The 15,172-nt window shown below is 33.9% G+C and overlaps 1 protein-coding gene across 4 annotated transcripts in view; it reads right to left on the reverse strand.

Annotated features, from left to right (window-relative positions):
- The window catches only part of LOC141460304 (uncharacterized), a 762,362-nt gene that overhangs the window by 30,088 nt on the left and 717,102 nt on the right, over positions 1–15,172 (reverse strand). For all 4 annotated transcript variants that reach the window (XM_074140196.1, XM_074140195.1, XM_074140193.1 and 1 more), the window contains one exon: positions 1,037–1,135. In XM_074140196.1, coding sequence (XP_073996297.1) covers positions 1,037–1,135 — 99 coding nt within the window. The remainder of the gene's footprint in view (positions 1–1,036; positions 1,136–15,172) is intronic.

Consider the following 15,172-nt stretch of genomic DNA (forward strand, 5'->3'; position numbering starts at 1 on the left):
AAGGAGACTATGTTGAAAAATAAAAAAGGTTTACCCCCAAAAATTAAGTAGTTTTTATTTTTGCACGGACTTTTCAAACGACCCTCGTATATCATCATAACTGTTAAGAATTCATGGAAAAGCGGGTTTATAATAGAGGTAAGGGAGGGGTGAAAAAGTGGGCTGGAAAAACCTAAGGTATGTGGTGAGTAATTTGATGTTACTGTTTGAAGAATGTTTTTTTAGAAATTTGAAAGATTGTTCGTGTCTGTCCTAAAGTTGATGGATTTTTTGTTGTTTTTTAATATGTATCATTTCCTGAAGAAGGTAGTAAAAATTACCGAAACGTTGGTATAAAGCAAAAAAGTTGTTTTATTCAAGAGCGCACCTCGATATTCACCAAAAAATCATTAATCAGTGATAGTCAGTTTTCTCTAGAGAATTTTGACTACCACTTACAAAAGTTCTAAGCCAAGTTTTTCTGGACACTTTCTGACTAAGGTTGGTTGTACAACGACTACGTGTAAAGTGGGCAATTGTTTGGCAACGTTATAAAAGGAATCCAAATTAAAAAATAGACACAAGAAAAATGGAACTTCGCAAAACAAATTCACAGAATTTAAGAAAAGAACAGCGTCTCATCGGAAGCTAAAAAAAGAGATGAATGCTCTTCTCCATTGCATGACCTTTTTCTTTTGTTTAATTCCGGCTTTAGCAATTACGGTCCTTTCTTTGCAAAAACAATCAATTCCACTTTTACCATTGATATCAATGACTTTTAAACGCCATTACTGATATTTCTCAAAACTTGCTATACAACGTGGTGCTTCTCCAACGACGGGAGGAGTTCCTATGGAACAGGAGGTTTGAACACAGGTTAAAATGTATTCTTCGCGATTTACTTGGTATCAAAGAAGAATTAAATGACAATCAAATTCATGGTATGAAAATTATTAATAACAATGGAATATACTTTGAGATCTTTTAAAGTATAAGTAAATAAATAAGTTATTTTTCAATAATCATTAAACTAAATCATTTACAAAAATATATTTACCTGTACGAGATCGGCAGTGTTCTGTGACTTAGCTAAGATTTTCGTCTTACTATCAAGAAGCACAATGCGATCGTTACCAAGCCCAAGAAGCCGAGAAGCCTGGAACAGATAAATATTAGAATTAGTTACTTATTTCTGTGAAGAAAAAGTAACAGAAGCTATTTGCGTGATTAGTTACTGAACTAACTAGAGAAATGCCTTAAACAGGATACTCTCTGGTGTAGGTAGAGTACTGCTCATGTCCTACAAAAGAATCATCTCCAAGGTAAAAAAGTATAGTTATTTATTTCGTCAAGATGCGGCAGTTTAATAAGCCTAGGTTCCCTTAGCAAAGGCTTACAGGAAAAGAGAAAGCTTTAGGCTATGACAAAACCAGACAACTCAACAAAGCTCTAGACCAAAGCTGACTGATTAAAAACCTCTATTCAGAGAGATCACTTCTTGTTAAAAATACTTTTAAGCTGAAATTTCAATTAAAATAATTTTTAAAATCCAAGATTTTGAAATGAAAAATGGAGATAATAATGATAAATGATGAGAATTCCAACTGCAAATTTAATAAAATTGCAATTAAATCAGATAAGGTTTCTAATAATTGTTATTGTGACAAAGAAGAAGGACCAATAATTAGGTCTACACTTTAAGAAATCTTTATTTTTGACCCAGCTTTTAGGAAATTTATCCACAGTACAAAAAAATTAATATTTGTGGATTCCTTAACTGAAGACACACTGAAAAATAAACTATAAAAAAGGGGTAAAAAAAAATTGTAACCAATAGGATTAGGAAGTTTCTTGGTTTAACCAAAATCTTGAATGTACATATTTACAGATAAGAAAGCAAAGTTCAATATTTCCAATAAGAAAGTTAGTGTGTAAAATAAATGGATCCATAGAAAGACGACGGAGAGCAGCAGTAAAGGGATGGCAAAGAGTTTGGGTTTTTTTGGATAAAGAAGAAGAAAAGAATGTTGGGTTCGGCTCTTTGCCACTCATCAAAGGGAGTGTGAGGCGGAAGAGGACGAAGTATGTTAGGAGCGACATCAGCGATGGAAGACAGAAAAAGGGATGGTTGTAAAAGTGTAAGAGATTGTGGCAAGTGGGGAAAGAAGTAAGAGTGCTCCTGGGTATGAGGTATTATAAAGATGGGCAAGAGGAACACTTCCTTGAGGGGTAAAAATGGATAGGAGAAGTTGATGTTTAAGGTAGTTGAAGGATTGTAAAGTAACAAGTTTTGTAAGATTTTTCTCGTCATCCTGTCTGTAGCCGCGTCCTTCAAGAAACTGGCCAACATCAGAACACCGTAAAGATGCTGGACAACTAAGCGACCACCACCAACTGTCTAATCTTAAAAACTCTTCAACATCTCTCACTTCGCTCTTCTCCCAGATCTTACGTTTTCCTTGAGAACACTATTACTATCCTCTTCAGTAGCAGTCAGCTTGCAAATGACGTAAGGCTCTATCATCTGCTATAAACCTTCTACAGATACTTCCCATTTTACTCTGTTCGGAAAATTTTTCATATTACGATCGATGCTCTGCAGAAGAGATGTTGTAGTCGAATAGAGGCTAAGTACCATGGATCAATCAATGAAAAAGTGTTTATCAAGAAAAGCGCTTAATTATTCTGCACTTCTAAATTTAAATTTAATGCACTTTGTCAGATGTTCTTTCCAAAGAATACATGCCCCTCCTAAAGGAACATCATCCGTGGCTGGTGTTCCTTTTGGCTTGGCCCAAATAAGTTTACCACCCTCTCACTCACAATGGCACTAGAACCCAGTTAATCGGGTCCTGGCCTCCTTGATCTTACTCCGCCAGTCGTCCCTCTCTCTTGCAGCCGCCGTCCAGTTCCTAGTTCGCAATAGCTGCCTAGCATCCTGCGTCACACTGCCAAACCATCTTAGCTTTGGTCTCCTAACTCTCCTTTTATGGTCAGAGACTTCCTGTAGAACCTTGTACGGGATCTCTTCGTGGGCCATTCTTGCAAACATGTCCAGCCCTAATCTAAGCCTGGATTAGCTTAATTAACGCTATAATATTCGCGCGGCTCTTTCATCAGGGCGTACAGCTCTCTCTGTTTGTTCTGCGACGCCAAGTCGTGTTCTCACGTATTGGGCCGAAGATCTTACGCAGTATTTTCCTTTAGAATATTAAAAGGCGTTGTTCATCAGCTTTCGTGATTGTCCAGGTTTCCAAATGAGTTTACCAGTCACAGATTTCCTGTAGAGGGAATATTTGGAAGTCAGATGGCGCCAAATCTGGAAAATAGGGTGGATTTTCCAACGATTTTTACTTCCTAATCCCTTTTAGTTTTCCCCAAATCCAAAGAAAAGCATCTTTAAAGGGCAGGAAATTATCCTATTGAAAGAGGATTTTATTTATTTGCAATCCAATCAATGGCCTCACCCATAATAGAAGAAGAAAAATTTACGCAGTAGTTAATCAAATGAATTCATTTTGCAGGAAAACACAAGTCTTTTGCAGAAGAATCTATTTTGCCACAATTTGGTTAACATCCTTCTGTTGCTTTCATTACTGTCTCATTTCCGGCGTGAAAGAAAACAAATCTCATCCTAAAACCAAATCAGTTGGATACTTTTTGAAAACAGACGCAACATTCCTGCAAAATCACCTTCTTGTCTGCATCTGACAAATGCGGAGATGATATTGAAGAAATCTTTCTCTAACAAATTATTATTAATTATTAAAATGTTTTTTAGTAATGCATAGTTATTAGTTTTCAGCGATTGAATGGTAATAATTTTCAGAATAATATTCATGACTATCGCGTGAAGTTAGCCATGAAGTTCAGCTGGAACGAAGTTTCATTAAGTAAAGATCAAGGATGCCTTGATTAATTAATTAATACTGAATCTAAGTGTCTGTTAAATTAAAAATATTTTGTTTGTGCATGCATTTCATTTTAAAAAAAATGAAAATTAACTAATTAAACGCAGAATAGATTCATATCTGAATTTTTGCTTGATTAAATTTAATGTGATAATAATAATAACTGGTATTACAGGAAAAAGATTCGCGCAATGGTTAGTGCACTGGACTTCCAAGAATAGATCGCAGCATCCCTGACCTTAAAAAAGTTCTCTTCCTTGACGAGTCCTCACTCAGTTAGTGCTGCACTGAAAAAGGCTTCTATTACGTACTTCAAGGTATTAACGCGTTTAAATTTAAATACAGTAAAAGCTCCTTATTCGCGCTTCCTTCATTCGCGTTTTCACTATTCGCGGATTAAAAAAATGCGACCCAATTCCTATATTCGCGGATATTCGCGGAAGTACACTATGATAATAAAAGGATTCCAATAGGTATCCAACCCAATATCCTTTGTAAATGCCGTCAAATGGACTAATAAAAAAAGTAAAATAGATCTTATTACAACTTTGCCTAAAGTATGTTGTTAAATGATATCGCCGAGGACTTTGACATAAGCCGCCTTCGCCGCGATCGGTGTTTTTGAGAATGTAAACGCACAGAATGAAAGCAATTGTTCGTGATCCAGCAATAGAAAGAATGGAAGTGGCGTTGCCATTATGGATCGAAGACCGCATCCAAAAAAAGGGTGCCCCTGAGTGGTCCAATGGTCCGGGTGAAGGCAAAGTATCTTTACGCTCATTTTAAAGAACCTGATGGTAGTTGTAGTGGCAAGTTCAAACTTTGACTGCAAACAAAAGCTTTTAAAAACTGCCAAGCAAGAGAAAATTACAAAATTCTTCAAACCATTGCCTAAGCCTTAAGATAATTAATCAAAATGTTCAAAAACTTCAATTAAATTGATTTTTATATATTTGTTTTTTTTTTATTTTGTCAGCTAGGAACGTATCCCCTATAATCCCATATAAATTACCATTCCGTATTCACGGTTTCTGTATTCGCGGCATATTTATGGGACATATACCCCGCGAATAAAGAGCTTTTACTGTAAATAAAATTTAAAAAATATTGGCGCCCCCGTTATTTAACAATTACAGAAATAAAAGTTTCTCTTATCAATATTATTAAATAATGTCCTAACAGATAAATTGAAGTAAAAGTTTGGATTAATTAGAATAAGTGCATAGTGCCAGCCAGTCGGATACGAATGGTGAAGAACTCTCCGACTACATTCTTGTTTTAACAAATGAAATTCATGACCCATTTCTTTTGCCGTATGACGCGTTTAAACCAAGAAAAGACAATATAAACAAAAAATTAATAGATTTGTTTTTAACTATAATTAAAAATTACGAAAAATAAAGTCAAATTTTAAAAAGAAAATTCTACGCGTAAAATAGAATAACACGCAAAGAATTAAATTAAATTAAAAAATAAATAACTTTATACAAAGAAAAACAAAAAATGAATGAATTTAATTATTTTTCTGCAAATATAAGCTTTTTTATTTGATGAACAATAGACAATATTAAGTTCCTTCATTTGCCTTTAATATTGCTGTTATGCGTCGGCATTTTGATTGTCCTTTCTTGTAGTATATGGCCACACTATTTACGGACAATTTATGCAAAACCCTTTCCCTTTACTAAACCTAATTTTAGGCTATCAGTGCTATTAGTAAAATTGCATTACTGTTAAGGTTCTGAGGGTAATTATTGTTTATTGAATAACATTGTCTGCATATAAATACTGCTTTTTGTATAATACATCATTTATGAATAATGGTGTCTAGGAGCCTAACGAAGTCTTTAACTTTACGTAGGGTGCCCGAAGGATGTGGATTGGTTCTGTGCATCCTGCAGGTGCGTAGCTTTCTCTTTCTCTTTTTTTTTTTTTTTTAAAGAAAAATTCAGTCCTTGCATTCCAGATGTAGGACCCCATAACTCTGTATGGAAGATTAGTCCCTAATTTTCTTTCTTAAACAAAATGTGCCTGGAAGTTAACAGAGAATAAACAAAAACTACTTCAGGACACATGCTCGAAACTCTATTGAAAACAAAAGACTATTATAAAACCCTCTACTATCAGGGGTGCCCAAACTTTTTACACAGGGGTCAGTTCACTGTCCCTCAGACCGTTGGAGGGCCGGACTATAAAACAAAACTATGAAGTAATCTCTATGCACACTGCACATATCTCATTTTAAAGTAAAATAACAAAAACGAGAACAAATAGAATATTTAAAATGAAGAACAAGTTTTAAATCACCAAACTGCCCAGTATTTCTGTGCGAATTAAGGACCTGCTTTTGGCTAATGAGATGGTTCAATGTCCGGTTTAGTTATAGTGCTTTGGACTTTCTTCCTACTTCTGGCTGTTACTTTACACTGTTTTCGGAGCCGTGACGCGTGCGCACCGTGTCACCGGAAGTAGTACTGTACATAAGCGACGCCGCCACACACCACCAATGAAAGAGGTACCCTTCCGGAAGGGTGGCGGGGGCCGGATAAGTAGCCTCAAGGAGCCACATGTGGCCCGAGGGCCGTAGTTTGGGGGCCCCTGCTCTACTATTATTGATTCAAGGTTTGGAATTCAATCAAGGATTCCAAATAGTTGAATCCAACTTAATCCTTCTAACCTTCGTCTAGGATCTAATAAGCGATTCTTTCATCGTCCATATATTTGTTGACATGGCCGCACTAGTCTCTTTCTTTTCCTCCAAATTCTGTGGCAAATTTTCTTTCTTTTTTCTTCGTTTCTTACTCTTCAAAACCTTGATATTCGTGCTGCTCTTCTCCAGTAATCCATCTTGGTGACTAGCAGTCTTATTCAAGTTCCAACACCCAGAGGCATATAATAGTATTCATTACTACGATATATTATAGAATATTGTTCATAGTTTTTGATAACTAAATCACTGATTCAAAAATCATTACCATTTAAGTTATAAAGTTCCATCTGAGGAATAGTTCAGTTTGTTGTGCTCTGGATCTCATAAAGAGCTGCTGACCCTAAACCTCCTCTTATTTAAACTTAAACTGAACTCAATTTTTTTGTTTCTGTTTTTGTACAATAAAATACTAAAAACCTTTATACAAAATTCTATAACTTCACGTTCAACAATCGCAACTTGCTCATTCGCGTACTCTCTTCAACTTACAATGGCCTAAAAAGGACGAAATATCTCAAACCAGTGAACTGAGGAAGTTTTAATAGGGTAATTTAATGGACTAATACGAATATTTCAACTAATAATTAAGATCCATTGATTTGTATTTAGTTAAAAGTCTAAATACTAGCTATATTTCAAATTTACAGCATTCATTTTTCATCTTAACTGCTTTTTAGTCAAAGTTGGGTGTCTTTTAACATTACACTTTTTGACTATCAACCCTTGACGACAGTTTTTTTTTTCATTAAATTTCATTAAAACCAAACAAAATGTTATAAAACCAGAAGCAAAATCGCTCCTTATACAGTTTGATGATATTTAGAACGATATCAGGAATAGATGCTGTATACAGCCATGTTATTAATGATAGTTCCAGAGGCCATGAAATCGATATTACAGTTAAAAACGATTCTTCATTCAGGGCGCCTTGCCATTTCTCAATGCTACACAGAACGAGACTGTGCCCTGTTCATAAATGACGACATTCCAAAAAAACTCTTTAGATGTACTCCCTTATATCTAAATAGTCTGGACAGAAAACAGACCCATCCTTTAATGTACGCCATGTGAAAACAAATTTTAATAGTTAATACGTATAAACCCTGATGATGAACTAGCCCCCTAGGTCAGTGATGGCGAACCTATGACATGCGTGTCAGTGCTGAGCTAATTTTCAAAGATGATAAAAAATTTCATAATTCAAATAATATTAAGACAAACAAACGGAATCGGTTAACAGATGAAGTCAGTGGCTCTTGCTTGGCTTTGAAATGTACCAAGTATAAACCCAAAATAGGAAGATTTAGCAGACAAACTTCAGCACCAAAAAAGTCACTAATTTTTCATATAAATTTTACATTGTTTTTCTGTTTTTTGTTCAACTATATATATATTACTTGATTTTTCTATGTTAAGTGTCAATGAAATATGTAAAACAAGTCTCTAAATGTAAATTATTGCTTTCATAATTTTGGTTTTTGTATTTTAAATGGCATTAAACAAATATAATTAACTTTAAAAAAATATAAATATTTCTATTTTTTTGTCTTTACTTTTGTGATGTGTGACACGCCACGAAAATTATGTTTCGATTTTTCAAAATTTTGACACACCGAGCTCAAAAGGTTCGTCGCCATCACTGCTCTAGGTCTAAAGCTTGTTACGAAATAAAACAGTGAAATTGGCAATATTCTTCCCTTTGTATTAATTAATGAATCAGTCACCAAAAATTCTACTATAGATTCTAAAGAAATTTACGTCTTAAGTAAATTATGTAAATGTGGTCAGGCGCTCCAGTCTTTCAGATAAATAATAAACTCTTCGAAGTATATATTAACGACTTATTCAGGTAAAATACATAAAAAAATTTAATTATAAATCATCTTATTTTAGATATATTCTTGGTAATGATTTTCGAAACATTAAAAACCTATTTGATGATTTCATATTTGCCAGATTTGTAGCCTACACCCAACCTCAACTCCCTATATCCTACATACTCGCACAAAAAAGGCATTTATAAATAAAGCGAGAAAGAGAGGGGGTAAAAAAAAAAAACCTGAGTTCATTTAGAGTACGGTTTTCAAGTATTTAATTTAAGTAAGGGGATAATCCCCCCCAAGTAAAAAAATTACAAAGTATTATTTACTTCCATTTTGCGGCAAGCTCTCTTTAATGGTGGCCGTGCTAGCTCTTTGTATGAAAACAAACATCAATAATAATATGCTATACTTCAAAGTATTTTCAAAGCCTAAAGTAAACTTAAAAAATTATTGAAATATTCAAGTATTTACTATGAAAAGCATTTCAGATTTTTGTCTTCGCTTTGAGATGAAGGAAATACTAGTCAGTAATAGTAGCACAAAGTAACAGATTCTCGGATTTACATCAGTTCGGAAAAAAAAAGTCCTATAATTCCGAGAAAGTAGGCAAGTCCCCTTGTATCCATGGTAACTCAAAATCAAAACAGTTATGGTAAGATCAAATTTGAATTTACTTAATTGCCACGATAAAGTGAAAATTGGTAACCATTTTGCTGGATAGATTTCTTTGATATTAACCCGGAAACGGATCCAACGGATTTCCTCCAAGTTGGTGACCTATTTCACCCAAGGTAGAACTCTTATTGGTAACATTATTAATGGGAAAACTATTTAAGACCTTTTTTAGGCAAGGTAGATAACTAGGCACCACTCTGAACACCCATTTCATTGTAAGGCCCTGGTCATCAATTAAATATTAATTATGAGAATTACACAGTACAGTATTGTTCATCGTTTTTAGTGATTTTATTCATTTACCCAAAAGATTATTGCCAACTTCAGTCATAAAGCAAAGTAAAGTAATCGCCTATTTTTTCAGGCGGGGCTTAACGTCCAACTACCAATTAGGTGTCGTGGACAGAGGCGACTAGCAAACGTACTTTACTATTTCTCATTTAACCATTAAATAAAATCTAAGGCCTGAGTCCGGGAATCGAACCCAGTACCCATATTAGCTTTGCAGGTCTCGCCTCTTAACCCGCTCGGCTACCGTGGCGCCAAACTTCAGTCATAATTCATTGCACTGCCAAGCTTTCGACCTAGAGACTATCTAAAGGGCTGTGGAACATATTTTTTTACAGAAACAGAGATTACAACATACATTGATTTGATTAAAAAAATAGTTTTAAAAAAGTTATTTACATTATACTTACTAACAATTGTAATTTGTTTTACATTGTTAATGGAGTATAAGCTAATGTAGTTTTTAACTGCTCTTTATATCATCAAATCAATGTACATTTGTACCTAATCTGTTTCCGTAAAATGTTATGTTCCACAGCTATAAAGATGAACTTAGTCTCTAGCCAACAAAATAAATATAAAATGATAACTGAAAGTTCTCTATATCGTTCCAAATTTTAGTAAAGTAAAGTAATTGCCTATTTTTTCAGGCGAGCTTTACGTCCAACTACCAAACTAGGTGTCGTCGAGGGAGGCGATTAGCCAACATACTTTACTATAATTCCTCATATTAACCATTAAATAAAATCCAAGACCTAGACCAGGGGGAATCGAACCCAGTACCACAATGCATATTAGCTTCGCAGACTCGCCTCTAACCGCTCGGCTACCGCCTTGCCTTTCCAAATTTAGTATATGTACCACCGAAGAAAAATTCAACTAAAATTTCAAAAAAAATCGGGTGACAAGAAGTGCTTTACTAGTTAATTTGTTTAATTTTATTTTTTTTATCGATTTATTTATTTATCAGACTATCGATATTAATATTCTCTTTGTTCTATCGATTCCAACTTCCTAATAAATTATAAATTAGAAAAGAAAATTAACAAATCTTTAATCGTGCCACTTAATAAAATCCATACGTTTACCAACCAACAAACTGTTTACACGTGGATTAGCATGTCAAAGGAAACCAATTTAACGGGAAACCGGCGAGCTGCTCATCCCAAATGTACAAATATTTAGATTATCCTCAATTCACGCACACACTCTGGAAGCCTAAAGTGGTTAACTATATGGATTCGTTATACCAGAATACATTATTTAGATATTTTCATAATCTTTTTACCACCCGAAGTGTGGTTATAATATTAATTATTTTCATTTTATTTCAAGGAATTACGAGTTATGGGGTTTTAAATGCTAGAAAAATTGTTTATACGACAACTATTTGTAATAGTGTTGCTGGATAATTAATCACGGAGTTGTCATCTTTTCGGATAGTCATTTAAAGATGTCTGACACATTAACTGCGTCATAAATGCCTGTAATTGACTCATTGGAAAAACACAATATCACCCACCCAGATTTACACAATTGCAGTGGCAATTACAATTACAGTTGTAAACATCAATATTTTTTTTTGTTTTGTTGTTGCCCCATCAGAGTAGATCGTCAAAAAATCTGCACGAAAAAGCGTAACGTTGAAAAACACCCCAAACTTTCAACAATTTTTCTCTCTTTTACTATAAAATATTAAATTTCCAAATTTTCTTTAAAATGTATGACATAATATAAATGAAAATAAATTGGGTTATTTGTAAAATGTTGGTACCATATCAACTTCATTCTTGTATTATAGAGAATTAAGAGTAGGATCAATTGCAAAGATATTGTTTACTCTAAGGGTCTTATGTTTCGACAGATACTCTATCATTGTCAGCACTGAGTTGATGAAATTGCAAAAGTGAGTTATCATTATTGCACAAAATGGCATCACTATTATTATTATTATTATTATTATATCTTCATAAAATAACAATTAACTAAAAAGTTTTACTCATATATTAATTAAAATATAATATTTGAATATTAATTTTTAAAGAAAAAGAATGAAGGGAGCGTGAGAAATATCTCAAGCACTTCCGTTTGAGATTGCAGTCGTCAAAGAAGATCATTTCAATTTTAACATAATGTTCGTCAGCCTACGTAACTATCTCTTTGTCTTAATTAATTGAAGTGCACAGTCTAAAGTAATTTTTAAAGAGTTTTATTTTTTAATTTGGGGATAATTTAAATAAAATCCAGTCAAGTTTAATTTTAATAATTAATAAATGATACTTTGGGAGATTCGCAAAAGCGAGAAAGATCTGTGCTTTAATTGATTTATTGGTGATTTCGATTAAAAACAGATCGACCATATTATACCATAGTGTCAGAAACATTATTTTATAAGGAAATGATAAAAACTAAAAAAATCAAAGTGATAATAATTCACTGAATTATTAATTATCCATTTTGATGCCGTGGTTAAAGAGAAGAAGCGGTAGATATGGTTTACTAATGGAAGTAAGTACCCGCTGAACTTAATTATCTAGAAAGTAACATAAAACAGCTCAATGTCGATCTGAAAACCATTTTAAAGTGTTTTAGAGTGAGCTTTTCTTAAAAAGTTTTATCCATTTAATTAAAAAGCATTTAAATTTCATTAATTAGAAGAAAGCTGAGAAGTGAAAAGAAATAAAAAATAACTAATATACTTTAAGATGATGGAGATTGCACTTTTAGGGTGGGTGTTCAATCAATAGTTTCGTTCTTTCTAGGTAAATTTTAGGGTCCATCTAGCAATCCCAGAGAAAGCTGACGGCAGCTACAGAATCTATGATGAGAATCCAGTCCCCAGTCACAGAGTTAAGAATCACAGCTGTGCGAACGAATCGAACCACAACTTTGAGAAGAAACTCTGTCTTAAACTTCTTTCACCGCCAGCCTATTTCATCCCAAAAATCCTAAACCTAACCTCTTCACTCTGGCTGGGTGTATATCATCTAAACCGCAGCTTAGATTTGGCGTTGCACAGAGCTCAATATTGTGATAACTAGGAAAATAAAGCTGTTTCAAAAAAGTGACATAAATACGAGTAATTTATAAAGCTTAATCATGGAAGGTAGATATGAGCTAACAATTGGTTAGTGCAATGGATTTAAGACGGACTAGATTACAATTAACTGTTTCTATCTTACAGCTTACTGACTAGTAACGAACTGTGTTATCCTGTAAAAAGAGAGAGAACCAGGCAGTCCTGGAAGCCGGAAGAGCATTAAACAACATTTCCTCCTCTAGTGATATCAATTCTAAAAGCGCCTTAAATTAATTTAAAAAAAAAACTTAATCACTTTGCTACTAAAATGAATGTAGCTCATGAAAAGTTATTCCACAATAAAGATGATGTGGCAACGTTCTTGGGAGAACCAGAAATGAATTGCTGCTTCTTCTACTTACTAAGAACTTGCCGCGGATAGATGTTTTGCAATCTCATTCGTTCGTTTAATAAAGATTTTTTTTTTTTTTTGAAGCGAACTTAATTACTATTAAAATAACCCCTTAAGCCAAACTTTCTGTTGCAATGGAGAATGGAGAGGGTTGTATTTATTGAAATTTAATTATTAAAGCTCTTTTGTAAATATTTTTAATAAAAGTTTACGCTTGGCTTATTTCTTCTCAAAGCACTAGCTTTTATTCTATATTAATGAAAGACAAAGACAAAAAAACCTCAAATATGAATAGGGAGAACTCTGGTCTTGTTAAATGTTTTTTCTAACTTCCGATTACTATTTTGAGGGAATAGTTTTTGATGATGGAAAGTGAGAAAAACTTGATGAACCCCATGGTAGATTATGAACTTGATATACCCACATTATGATGCTGCCCTAAACCATACCTTCCATTCATATCTAAACCCACAAATAATCCTCTAGCTAGATATTCTGCGTTCATCAATAAAAAGAGCAGCTTCATGGGTTACTAAATTATGAAAAGAAGTTTGTTGCAAAGATAGGGTAAAGTAGGGTGAGATGGCCACCATTTTATTTGGAGGGTGCCTGCAAATTTTTGGTAAGGGCTAGGCCTACTTTATTATTATTTTTGGAAACCTCATACGCTCACAAACATAAGGTAAGGAAAAAATTTCAGAAAAAATGCTGAGGGAAACATTTTTTTATTCTTACAAAAAAAATAGCAATTGGCCATCTATCCCCACTGGATTGGGTGAGTTGGCCAATGTAACTTGGGAGAGATGGCCACATATTGTAAATGAAATTGCACCAGTAAAACGTAAAAATAACAGAAAAAAATGAATGGTCACTTAATATTTACTTATTATTCTTCTTTTTAAATGCGCTTTTACTACAATTTTGGCAAGCGTATGCAAAAGAAGAGCAATTTTCGTGGAACCACTTCCGGCATATTATGCATTCTAACCAAACTATTTTTTATTCTGGTCTTGTTGTAGCTTTCCCCACATCCTGTACATTCAGTTTCATCGATTTCTGAAGTGGCCATCACTTTCCTCTTCAAATTCGATTCCTGTTTTGTCCTCTTCATCGGAACTTGGGGAAGGTGAGCGTTTTCTTTTTCGGACAATCTTTTCTTTCAGAATTAGTCTCTTTGAGGATTATATTTCTTGTTGGTTTGGATTTCTTTGCAACTCGTGTTTTTTCACAATAGCAATGTGCTCGATTGAAGTTAATAAAGTGACAACAGACTTGGCTCGTTTTCTTGCAGAGACAACAGTTTTGGGTGTGGGATTAATACGATCTCAAATTTTCTTCAGTATAATTTCCGCAGGTTAGTGTTCTGTCTTTTATGCTGAGTTGGCATTTTTTCTGCAGTGAATTGGAAACTGAGCCAAATTATAACAGAAAAAAAAAGTAAAAATAATTGGCCATCTATCCCTACTGTTGGTATGGCCATCTGTCCCGAATGCTAGAGAGAGATGGCCAACAAGATAAACATAACTCAACGCGTACTTTTTGACAGTTTCGGATAAATTTCGGCTGTTGGCCATCTCTCCCGATTGGCCATCTCACCCGACTTTAGCCTATCAGTCTGCAAACGTTATTTGTGCAGTTAATTAAGCTTATTTTTCAGTTTCCGTTTAGCTTACAGACTATAGATGATCATCCTTCTCGGTGCTTAAAACGACAATGACCTCTCTCTCCCATCAATGAAGATAATGAAGATGTCCCAAACAAGTAAATAGTAGGGCAAATACCGAGCATAAGCACCGTAAGTCAGCTGATCATTATTTTTAACCTCATTAACCAAAAACCATTAACCACAAAAAATCAAAAACGATAGATTATGTCGTGTCTTTTTTTTATGAACGATTCTACCGTACTAAGAATTGACAGCTGTATTGAATGTGATCAATAGATGAAACTTTCCAAAGAATTCAACAATATTCTGAACTCCCCCCCAAAAAAAGAACTGCCTCCTAAATCAAAACACTGCCGTATAGCAATTAACTGCTATGTGTCAGGAGCAAGAATATTTTGAATAATAATTGCAATGGTTTATATTAATATTTAGAAGGCAGAGAATAGGTTTTGTAATAAAATGGAATATTTTTGCCAAATTTCCAATATATCGACTGAACTTTATCAAACCTACTTACACATATATGTATTTTAAATCAATCACTGTTTATAGCAAATGCCATTTATATATATATATTGAACAGATTGAATCTTTTATGTAGGTTTGATTGTTTTTTGGACCCATTGTTTAAATCGAAACAAACTAACCCATACTACTGAATAAGTGGGCCAAAAATGCTGTATGTAAAC

This window comes from Rhodnius prolixus, unplaced genomic scaffold, assembly GCF_049639745.1.
Source record: "Rhodnius prolixus isolate KJV_2025 unplaced genomic scaffold, Rpr scaffold_6, whole genome shotgun sequence".
In the NCBI taxonomy this organism is placed as follows: domain Eukaryota; kingdom Metazoa; phylum Arthropoda; class Insecta; order Hemiptera; family Reduviidae; genus Rhodnius; species Rhodnius prolixus.